Here is a 12246-nt window from a genome sequence, read left to right on the forward strand (position 1 = left end):
TGTAGTGTATTTGGCATGACATGATTATGTGGATGTTCCAAGTAATAGTGTAGTGCATTTGGCATTACATGATTAGGCGGATGTTCCAAGTAATAGTGTATTGCATTTGGCATTACATGATTATGTGGATGTTCCAAGTAATAATGTAGTGCATTTGGCATTACATGATTAGGTGGATGTTCCAAGTAATAGTGTAGTGCATTTGACATTACATGATTAGGTGGATGTTCCAAGTAATAGTGTAGTGCATTTGGCATTACATGATTAGGTGGATGTTCCAAGTAATAGTGTATTGCATTTGGCATTACATGATTAGGTGGATGTTCCAAGTAATAGTGTAGTGCATTTGGCATTACATGATTAGGTGGATGTTCCAAGTAATAGTGTATTGCATTTGGCATTACATGATTAGGTGGATGTTCCAAGTAATAATGTAGTGCATTTGGCATTACATGATTATGTGGATGTTCCAAGTAATAATGTAGTGCATTTGGCATTACATGATTAGGTGGATGTTCCAAGTAATAATGTAGTGCATTTGGCATTACATGATTAGGTGGATGTTCCAAGTAATAGTGTAGTGCATTTGGCATTACATGATTATGTGGATGTTCCAAGTAATAATGTAGTGCATTTGGCATTACATGATTAGGTGGATGTTCCAAGTAATAATGTAGTGCATTTGGCATTACATGATTAGGTGGATGTTCCAAGTAATAGTGTAGTGCATTTGGCATTACATGATTAGGTGGATGTTCCAAGTAATAGTGTAGTGCATTTGGCATTACATGATTAGGTGGATGTTCCAAGTAATAGTGTAGTGCATTTGGCATTACATGATTAGGTGGATGTTCCAAGTAATAATGTAGTGCATATGGCATTAAAACTTTCAGACAATTGGATGCTTTTGCCAAAAAGGCAAACACAGAGCACAAAAACCCTCTCAGATGACACTACAAATTAAGTAGTCAATAAAATAGGAGAATACCAGTTAAGTGACAAGAATGAAATAAGGTTAAGTTACTTCTTTATTAATGTATTTCATTCAAATTAGATGTATAAAATTACTTAGCAAAGAACAAGTTTACTAGAATGAAAAATCCCTCTGAATCCATTTTTTCTATGTAAAAGGACATATGAGTTCAAGTAACAGAATTAAAAGGACATATGAGTTCAAGTAACAGAGTAGAGATTTCTTCTACATCATTGAGACACACCAGTCTTGATCATTTTGACATACGTGCTACAGAAGGCTTGATACTCAGTTCCTGTAGCAAAAAAACATTTGGTTTAGTCTGGTCTTATCATTCATCTTGCTTTACAAGTGTCCAGTTTCATCATAATATAATTTCTCAAAATGAATCTTGGAAAATCTTGGAATACGTTTCAGCATGTTATTGGTTATAAATATTTATTTTGAAAATAAAAATAGGCATGAAGGATTTTCTTCACTATCTAGGTCCAAAAAAAAAAAGCTGAGTCAATCTCCTACTTGAATGAGTCAAATAGAATTGTTGAATGCTCTGGATGATGTCATGTCAAAAATATCAATAGCGCTATATACATGTATGATGGAACCTGGTCAAACTAGGTCAGGTCAGAATTTTCCTAAGGCCACAAAATACTGAACCTCAAATGGGCTAAAGCTTGAAAACACATGTTTGCAATACAAACTCTATATGAAACTCTCCTCAAATCCCCAAGTGCAAATGATTTTATCTATTAAGGCACGTGCCTCTGCAACCCTAACAACTGGCGAGAGCCAGTTGCTGATGAAGACACTTGTCAAGTGACCAATCAGAAGATAGCTAACACAAAGCTTCTTGGAAACAATCAGTGATGCAGCAAACACTACTAACATGCACAATGCATGGAATAATAAAGAATTATGATCAAATACGCATCAACATAACTTGAAGTGGACTTGTACATTTTAAACATCACAAGTGTATATTAGTTACAACAAATGAATATCAAAGTGGAAACATGTTAATTTAGTGATGGAAGTGGAAATGTAACTATGCTTTGCACCTTATTTATTCTGGTTAAATCAGAAATAACACATTCAACATTTATGCTTGTAGGAATAACATTTATTGTAACAAAATAGCAGTCAGTCAGCTCACCATTACCCTAGTTTGATAATATTTTAAGCAAGGATATTCTTGAATTCAGAGAAAAGGGGGGTAATTGGATTGGGGACTTCAATACACTGGGGAGCAGATATGCATAAATAAGGTTGAGTGTTTCCCTGTTCATTGTGCACTTGCAAACCAGCGGCATGGCACACATGGATCTGTAGATTACTTACACATAATTATATATAACTCTAAGGTTGGAAAGTCACAGTGAAGAGAGCATGTGTTGTCACTCATCAGTTATAAGACAAGTTAAAAATGCCTGTACTCCCATTTAGACCAAGATGTTAATCCCTACCAACTGTAGAGTATGTAACTGGTACATGATATTGGATGTAGAGTGTGTAATTGGTACATGATATTGGATGTAGAGTGTGTAATTGGTACATGATATTGGATGTAGAGTGTATAATTGGTACATGATATTGGATGTAGAGTGTGTAATTGGTATATGATATTGGATGTAGAGTATGTAATTGGTACATAAAATTGGATGTAGAGTATGTAATTTGTATATGATATTGGATGTAGTGTGTGTAACTGGTACATGATATTGGATGTAGAGTATGTAATTGGTACATGATATTGGATGTAGAGTGTGTAATTGGTATATCCAAAAAAGTTCTATACCTTTCCAAAAAATAATATTACTGGAGAGCTCTGGATCAGATTTAATAATTTATATTATCTGATATTTATCACAATCTATGCTGTTGTCAGATAAGTTAAAATGCTTTGACACTGGGTTGATTATGGTGGTAAACGCAGTGGTGTATACTGTTTGGCACTATTGTTAATATTAGTCTATGCTCTTTGTGAAGTTCTATGTGACTCACTCTTATGCGTTGGGGTGGGGTGCTCCCGATATTTATTTGAATTACTGTGAAATTCCCACCCTGGCTCGTTTTTGTAGGAAGTGAAATTAGTGATAGAGAGAGGTAAAGCTCCAAGCCCCCAGTCAGCAATACCGACAATTAAATTATTAAGAACACAAAGGTGAAATCCAAAAGAATAACAATTTAATACAAATTAAACGATATTAATTTCTCAACCAATCTACTTCCTCTCAACCATGTGACAACCTATTTCATTATGTGATTATAGTGTGAGATGGCTTTCCCCTGTACTTGGTTTCTACTCATATGTGTTTACTATGCCAATTGCTTTCCTCTTTCCGGTATTCTCCGATTCTTCCTGTCCTCTTCCCCTTTTGTCTTCTTTTCTCCTCCTCCTTTCTTTCTCTCTTTCTCCTTCAATGAGGCTTGTTCCCCGCCTACTTCTATTCTCTATTTCTCCTTCAATGAAGCTTGTTCTCCGCCTACTAATATTCTGTCTCTCTGAGACTCGGGACTTGACTACTCTGTCCCCTAAAGCTTCCTACGAAAAACACAAGGACGTTAGCATTTGTGTTAGCCATCTTGCTCACACTAAATCAACAATCAATCAATCAACAGATCAACGTTATCTACATCTTTGGTCACACATTCGTGCACATCAAAAAACACACATGTTCTTATAGAAACAACGTTGCAATAAGAGCGGTATCCTACTTATCATACAGAAATCACTTAATTGCATCACATCAATATATATATATAAATATTCTTAATCTCATTATTCTCAACAATATCACAATAATCTAACGCATTTCTGTACTTTACACTCCCACAAGTGTACACAAATATTCAAATATCCATATTACATAATCATAGCTCATTTCTCAAGTATGCATGTAAATTAAACAATACAAGGGTAATTCTATGTGCTAACGATTCTATTAAAGTAAATATACATACTGCACTTAATTACAATTACAATGCCGTAACATTCTGCAACAATCAAGCAAATAACTCACTGACCTTTACGAAGCTTTCTGTCCTTAGAATGTACTAAGAGTTTTCCCGCCAAATCACGAGTGGCTCCCTCGGAGTGAGTATATTCTGCTTTACCAGTATGACGGCTTACAAATCACTAATTCGTTATCAGTCTGACTGACTCTTAAGTTCTGGTTTAAATTGATGGCCCCACCCTTCTTCAGTTCTGATTGGATATCAATTCTACCCCCAGTCGGTTCAGCTTAACAGACGAGCCTCAGGCTATCTGTCAAAGCGGGGAGATTTACAATAGTGTTGAGGGTCCTTTGTTCTTAGAACAAAGCTTATAACATCTATATGCGAATGTTAACACCTAACGGGGCGGTTCTTGTACAAACAAAAATTGCCGCAACATTGCAGGGTCGACATACCCATTGTGCTAACCCATTCCTTTGTTCCTGACTTATGTAATCGTGGGCAGGTAAACGTGACACTCTTAAAATAAGTAACAGAAAAGAGGGAAGACAACAAGCTTTGTAAAATTTAACAAATAATTTATTTCTCTTGAATACAAAGTGAAAAATTAGAAAAAATAACTTACTTCATTGTGAATTAAATCCAAAAATACTCCAAGAATTAAAGACAAGTCCTAGTAATAAGAAGTCCTGAATAAAACTCATTTCAAGTCCCAATAGAGATCCAGAATTGAAGGCGATGACATGTCTGTTATGGTCCATAAAGTGCTGATGTGTCAACAGTCTCTTGTTGAATCACATAAATATTATTCCAGGTTTAAATTCAGTATAAATTCCAATGAATGTCTTTATCCAAGAATTTTGTCAGAGCACTTTTGTATTTCAAGAGAAAATAATCACTGGATTACAATAATTTGAAACAAATAAAATTCAACCCAAACTGGACACAACATACTACAACTTAAAGTGCTAGATGTTAAAGCATGACTGATAAAATCCTCACAGCACAAGATAATATAGTTCTCTGCTAGTCACAAATCAGCATTTTCTAAACGGAAAATGACCTTTTGGATTGATCTAATAATCCTTGTTTATTTACAACACATTAGCATATAAAATTACCTTTAGAATCTCCAAAACCCTGACCCAAATCAACATGTTTACCTGAAAAACAATTCTGATAAATAGCTCATACACATAGAGAATAATGAAGCTATTATTAGTTGTTTACATGAATGAAAAAAAAAATGTTTTTCAAAAAGAAGTCAATCAGGTCAAGAAGAAATGAACTCTAGGTCAAGTCCAGCAAACAATATTACATTGCAATCACTTGTAAATAAATTAAAAAAATGAAAACTAACAAACAATTTAAATTAAATTAACATAAGTTAAAAATTGGTTTTGGGAATATGTATGGCTTTATTTAATACATTTTTTCTTCTTCATGATTTATAGAGTTGTTTGCAGTCAGCTCACACCAGAATTGACCAAACTTCTATTATTGGCACAATCTAAGGTAAGCTTTTTGATGAAGAAATTTATCCTTTTTGGATATATTTGCTATAGTTATTGCTGTATTAAGTTGAAGTTGTTGTATATAATCTGGAATTAGAACTGTCTTATCTCTGAGGAAAATTTTAGGATTTCATCAAATTTAAGCGATTTCTCAAGAGATTTTTTTTAAAACTCTTTTTATATTTATCTCTCATGAAAATACCAGCTTTGACAGAAATATCATAAGGAAGATAATTCAGAATTTCAGTTTTTAGAAAATTGTTGGAAATATTTAGTGAAATAGGGGCCAATTTGTCAACAATATTTTCATTAATTTAATTTGTTAATAACCAGAATACATGATTAGTACGAGTTAACAAAAATAATTAAAAGAAGGCTTGCCCCAAATAAAGTCTCTGACACTCATTCATTTGATTTTATATGAATTCATCACAAAATAATCTGGTGATGGTACCTTTCTGTATCCAGAGTAGTTGCTGACCTAACAATAACAACAAATGCTTCAGTTCTGTTATGCTTATTAACTGCATACTTTTCTGTGAAGTTAAATTGTTTTCTTTGAAGTTACATTTTTTCTGTCTAAATTTATTTAATATCTTGGCTGTGATTAAAAAATCAAGACAAATAATTCTGCTGTGAAGGCAAGAACGCACTCTTCTCTGTTCCATGACTTTAAGTATGAACAATAATGTCATTTCGCTATCAGCTACATTGCCTGATCACATTATATTAGGATACCTTTCTCAACTACATCCGAATCCAGTCTTATCAGAAAGACAAAAATGCCTTTCTGTCTACAGATTATATAGTCAAAGGGAAGCAACTCTTGCAGGTTTGCTACCCTTTTGACCCACTCGGTGGCTGCCATTATACTTGGCTGTAACCAGATTTTATATTTACTCTCATGCTACAAATATGTTCTCCATTGAATCCATTCTCAACAAATTTATTTCCTCCCTTGACATGTCTGCCGCACTTTGTCACTAGGTTGATCTTTATGTTGTCAAAACCAGCTTCAAGCTAGTGAGAAACATTGTATCAACTTCTTCACTATTTCACTTAGCGTCCTAGGCAATATATCACCTCAGTGAGAAGGCCTGAAACAATTAACGCATGTGATCTGTTGAGTCATTTTGCCTTTCCCTAATCCTAACCCTAACCACATCATGACTAATGCCTAAATGGCCTCATACATCATGGACTTAATCAGAAGAGAGGGACTCCTGCACTCTTTTAAAACATTACTACTTGGTAACATTGCACACTCTTGCATTTGGTTCTCCATTTCTGTTCAGGGGCCAAATTGAGGAGGTCAGACAACATGCAGCACAAGGGTTAACCCTCCATCTCGGTATCTGGATGTTCAGAGAATTAACAGTTGTTAATAGGGACCAATAGAGGGAATTCTCACTGACAGAGTAACTGTAGCCAGGCAAATTTTAGTTATTCATACACCCCTACCTTTCACTGACTGGTAGGAATGAGAGAAAGAAAATGTTTCTTATCCTCCAAGTCTCGCACCATCCATCAGTGGCTTACAAAATTCCCCTGCCAGGTTGTGGTACACTTATAGGCACTAGACTATTTTTTCATTAGCCTTGGAGCAACATTTTCTTCTCACATCAGTCTTGTAAGTCTTTCTCCTAAATGCATCAAAAACAGAATTCATACATCAGAGAGGATGTATAACAAAATGATTATCTCTACAAATGACCCTTTTAGCACAAAGGTAACTTTTCACTGGTTATCTTGATTTAAATTTTATACTCTCAACCAACATCAAAGCCTCTCCTCAAATGGAAGACATGAAGTGGGTCATGGGAAGCAAATGTTTGAAAGTCTACCAGAAATAATGACTTGTAGTGTTGCCAGTCTGTTAGGCAAGCACACTTGTTACCAGACTTTATGACACTCAAGTGGACTTTTCAAAGTGGGCTCTATATATTAGACTCCTAGAAATGAACACCATTCTTAATGCTTCCAATGCTTCAATTGAAAGAAAGGATGGACATATGGTCCTGATACTCTCAGACCATTTTGTAGTGGTCACATATCTTTTCAAAAGAAACTGACAAAATCACAGTTCCTAAGTGTCATGGTAGATATTGTGTGACCCTGCTATAGTACGCTCTGTTAAAGCATGAATGTGGATGTAACAAAGTGGCAGCATGGCTCCTGATATTTTATATACAGTGGAGCCTCGTTAATCCGGACTCCGTTTATTCGGAAACCTCACTATCCGGACATAATTCAACGGGAAATTAATTCCTAAACGTTAATTTGCTCCGTTAATCAAGAAATCTGCGTTCCGGATCCGGAAATCAAAATCGGGGACCAAAGTGTAAAATTACATTAAAACTTGTCTCGATAATCTGGAAATAATCTGTCCAAAAATAAGAAAATTCGATAAATCGTATGTGAAAATACAATCAGAAGAATAATACATAAAACACAGTTGTGAAGCCTTTGAGAATCTATGGCCACTATCAATAACTAAGTAGCATGACCATATTGTAACCAGCGATTGTATAAACAATGTCTGTTTTAGCTAGTCACCGACGGGGGTGTTAATAATTAAATAAACACACTGGGATCAAATCGTCCACGCTTTTTGACATAACATATGGTAAATAAATTAAAAGTGTCATTAAGCCTCTTTATTTGTTTACCAATTGTATGTAACAATCACAGTTTATTGTTTGCTATGCAAATACAGTTGACATTTTTAAGCTGTGAACAGTATAGGGCTTCAAAGAATCCAGGCAAACAAAGGTTACAGACTTCTTCAGGAAATTGACATAATAAATGTATGTACAGTACATACATGTACATGAACATAGTGTGATGTGTTTGATGTGTTAATTGTCTAAACTTCTATTTACTGTATATATACGTACAAGCACATGTTATAATAACGTGAAATAAACACAAATTAATAGATGTATTCATTAATTTATTTCAACCATTATTGAATATACAGTACATTACATTTAAAGCAAGCATATACATGTACATATATACAGTTTGATGATATCGTAAAATAAAAAATGTGCATGATTCAATTATCCGGAAAACTTGTTAATCCGGACATATTCGCTGGGAACAAATGTGTCCGGATTAACGAGGCTCCACTGTACATGTATTTTTCTCGCACATGAAAACGAAAATTCTTTCTTAAAAGTACGAAAAAATGTAAAACTTATTATCATTTTGGGGGAGGGGATCACTCAGGAATAATACAAGACGATCATGGCGTAGCTCCTGAAATTTTTTTATGTATTTTTCTCATACACATAAATATAGTTTTTTATTCTTAAAAGTAAGAAAAATAAAGTGTAAAAAATTTATTTTAAGGTTGCAGAGGGCTTCTCCATTGTCGCTAACTGCGATTTTATTTTCTTTATTGGTGGCAAAATATACCATCTGTCAAATTTGTTTTGGCGACATTGTTGGCTGTTTAAACTCGGTTTCTGAGGCCCTGTGAAAGGAAGCCGCAAACTTGATATAAAATGCAATGATATTTATCTATTGTTTACATAAACAATTTCTTTGTCCATATTGAAAAACCATCTTTACAGTGCATTATTATATCATAATCTGCTTATGTTGACATTGCGCATGAGTACTGTATGTTGTGAGATATCCGCTCAACGAGAATAGGCATTATCTCTTAATCTATCCTTCGTCGGATTTTTGTCCGCTTACTAGTAATTAATATATTTACATAGACTGACATTTGTGTGTGGATGGTATGTAAAATTCCTCTTTGTTTCACTCCGAATTAAATCTTTCAGACCACCCACATTGTCTGTACTAATCCTTGTCATCAGACCAGAACACCTGCATCTCTATCATCCGTTGACCCTTTGTTAAATTTCTGATGCATGAGTGGAAGGCAACATCACTCCGCTACCACAAATCTATAAAAAAAGGAAATGTAACTACAACTGACCAAATCATTGCCAATTCCCTTTTTAAAAATGCACCCAGATAAAATCGTTTGCTGAAATTTCAAAGAAAACATTACCTTTGAAGCACCAACGGTTATGAAACCGTACTTCGCAAATGGGAAAAAATCAGTCTTAATCATGCAGTACAATTGTTTGATGTTGCCACCACAATAAAAAAAATGGACATTTGTTTGGTTCTCCAAAGCTGGTCTTTAGCGGTGACTTCAATAATGCATGCACCTTTCATCAAAGAAAGCTGACTAAATCTTCAGTAAAAACAAAGAACTTTTCTTCAAAGAAGTCAGTACCAAACTTAAATAAAAGCAATGGAATCTGATTGATTTTTTCATTTTCCAACGTGACTGGAACACATTTCCTGTGCCGTGAAAGTTTCCTTTTTGCAGTGAAAAAGTTTGTGCTTATGAACGCTACCAACAGTTGCTTAAAATGCAAACATTTACAGACTTGGGACATATTGAAAAGTAAATGTGCTTCATCATTTGCTATGTGATTGTACTGTGTTTATCCTCTGAGTAGAATTACTTGTATTGTGGATTTGCTGTATGTGATAAGATATGGGGATTCAGTGTATGTGATGAGATTTGCAGGTTTGTACACAGTGTTGATACTCTATTCATGCTATACATAAGACATGTATATACAAACAGTACACATGTATATGAACCAATCCGTGGTTCTCTAAATAAAGTAAAATATTATATATGCCTTCTCTGTTTTCACTACAGGTGTATTTCTCATTGAATATGCATTGATTTAAGATGGTAACTGTGCCAATGAAGCACGTATTTTACCGCCCGCATTTATTATCTACCTCTTACCCCCTACCAAATTTTTGGGGTACATACATCATTTTCTTCAGCTGACTGACCTGGTTGCTTATAACAGTCAAGTTCTATGGCTCCCAACTACCGTATTATAGCAGGGTCACACTGTAATTACCTTCCATGGTTCGCTCAGTAATAGATAAATATCCAGGTCTGCCACCCACCAAGAGAAGTTAACAGTTTTGCTCACTCACTGTCAAGGAGAGGACTATGATGAATCTTTTCATGAGAAGGTGGAACAAAAATTTCCCATCTTCATCTCCATTTCTGGAGCCAGATTTATGGGCATTCTCTATTCAATCAACTGGGAGGCAGTATTGACTTAATGCCTTCTCTCCATCAATCCAGATATCCAAAGTAGTTCAGAAAGTGAGAGACACAAACTGTCAAATAGTTCTGATTGCCCCTCTATAACGAACAAATCCCAGATCAAAGATCTGCTAGCCCTATCAATACTAAGGAAAGTCATAATAAATCTCACTCTGCTTTCAAAAAGCCCGGGTCACCACTGTTCCTTCCATGCCACCACTGTTCCACCCATATCCAGCTCTTGTCAGGGATGCCTTGTGTGAATTGTGTGAAAATCAGTTGGGAACTTCGATTGTGGAGATATCACAACAGCTAGAGGTTCTCTGCTCTGGAGGCATACAAAGGGAAATGCTGGAGGCATACAAAGGGAAATGGCAGGATTTCAATGACTGGTGTCATCAGTCACATCAGATAACTCTCAGCCACCATGCTTCAATTTGCCAACTTCTTTCCCTTTATACAGGTCCATGATATCAGACACATTTCAACATCATGGATGAGATGTTATTAGACACAACAAGGACCTTTCCTGCTAGCTGTCCAATTAAGTTAGACACAACAAGGACCTTTCCAGCTTGTTGTCCAATTAAGTTAGACACAACAAGGACTTTTACAGCTTGCTGTCCAATTAAGTTAGACACAACAAGGACCTTTCCAACTTGCTGTCCAGTTAAGTTAGACACAACAAGGACCTTTCCTGTTTGCTGTCCAATTAAGTTAGACAAAACAAGGACATTTCCTGCTTGCTGTCCAATTAAGTTAGACACAACAAGGACCTTTCCTGCTTGCTGTCCAATTAAGTTAGACACAACAAGGACCTTTCCAGCTTGCTGTCCAGTTAAGTTAGACACAACAAGGACCTTTCCAGCTTGCTGTCCAGTTAAGTTAGACACAACAAGAACCTTTCCAGCTTGCTGTCCAATTAATTTTATCCATATAACATTATTCCCAAAATGAAATCTTTCCTAGTTGTTGACATGGCTTAACTCATCCAAGTTCAAGCCCATGACCCATGTTAGTTAGTCAGCTATCATATAAAACTTTCTTTCTTAAAGCACTTGCCCCTTCATGCAGAGTGATCTACAATGCTCTCTCTGTGGACTTAAACTACGCACAGTTCCTGTTCCAATGGATGAGTTGTCTTAGTTACACAAATTGGTTTTATTGCTGAAAACAGGTTGGTTTTCTTGACAGTGAGCAATAATTATTCATCCTTTCTCATTTGATTGATAAGTTTTGAGAGGCAAAGTTCCATAATCATGTACTATTTACAGATTTTATCTGAAATGCACACAGAGTATCCACAACGTCCTTGCCAGGATTTTTCTGCCTCAAGTCTGGAACACAGGACATAGCAACACAAGTGCTAAAAGCTTGGTTAAAGGGAGTTAGAAAATCTGCATACACTGAACTCTCTCATCACGATGATTTCAGTCAATTTCCACAATTAGCCTGGTATCGGGTGTTTGAATATAATGTCACAATGAGAGAGATACGATGGCATACCCAGACTGCTTTTTCCAGGTCCTGTCTTGGAATAAAGAGAGAAATGAATCTTATCTGGCAAATGGTAGCTACAAAGACAGTGACCACTCCCTATTCATAACAGCACAACCTTGGAACCAGGTGGTACTGGCTACTTTCACTAGATTTGCCTGGTAAATTTTAATGGTGAGACCATAATCAAGTGTGGAATCCTT

The 12246-nt window shown here is 35.6% G+C and overlaps 1 protein-coding gene across 1 annotated transcript in view; it reads left to right on the forward strand.

Annotated features, from left to right (window-relative positions):
* The window catches only part of LOC149772682 (uncharacterized), an 84487-nt gene that overhangs the window by 36358 nt on the left and 35883 nt on the right, over window positions 1-12246 (forward strand). The window contains exon 7 of the mRNA XM_089947494.1: window positions 5383-5443. Within this exon, the coding sequence (XP_089803620.1) occupies window positions 5383-5443 (61 nt within the window). The remainder of the gene's footprint in view (window positions 1-5382; window positions 5444-12246) is intronic.

The sequence above is a fragment of the Sinohyriopsis cumingii genome, unplaced genomic scaffold (genome assembly GCF_028554795.1).
Source record: "Sinohyriopsis cumingii isolate HCF-2022 unplaced genomic scaffold, ASM2855479v2 utg001276l, whole genome shotgun sequence".
NCBI classification, from domain to species: domain Eukaryota; kingdom Metazoa; phylum Mollusca; class Bivalvia; order Unionida; family Unionidae; genus Sinohyriopsis; species Sinohyriopsis cumingii.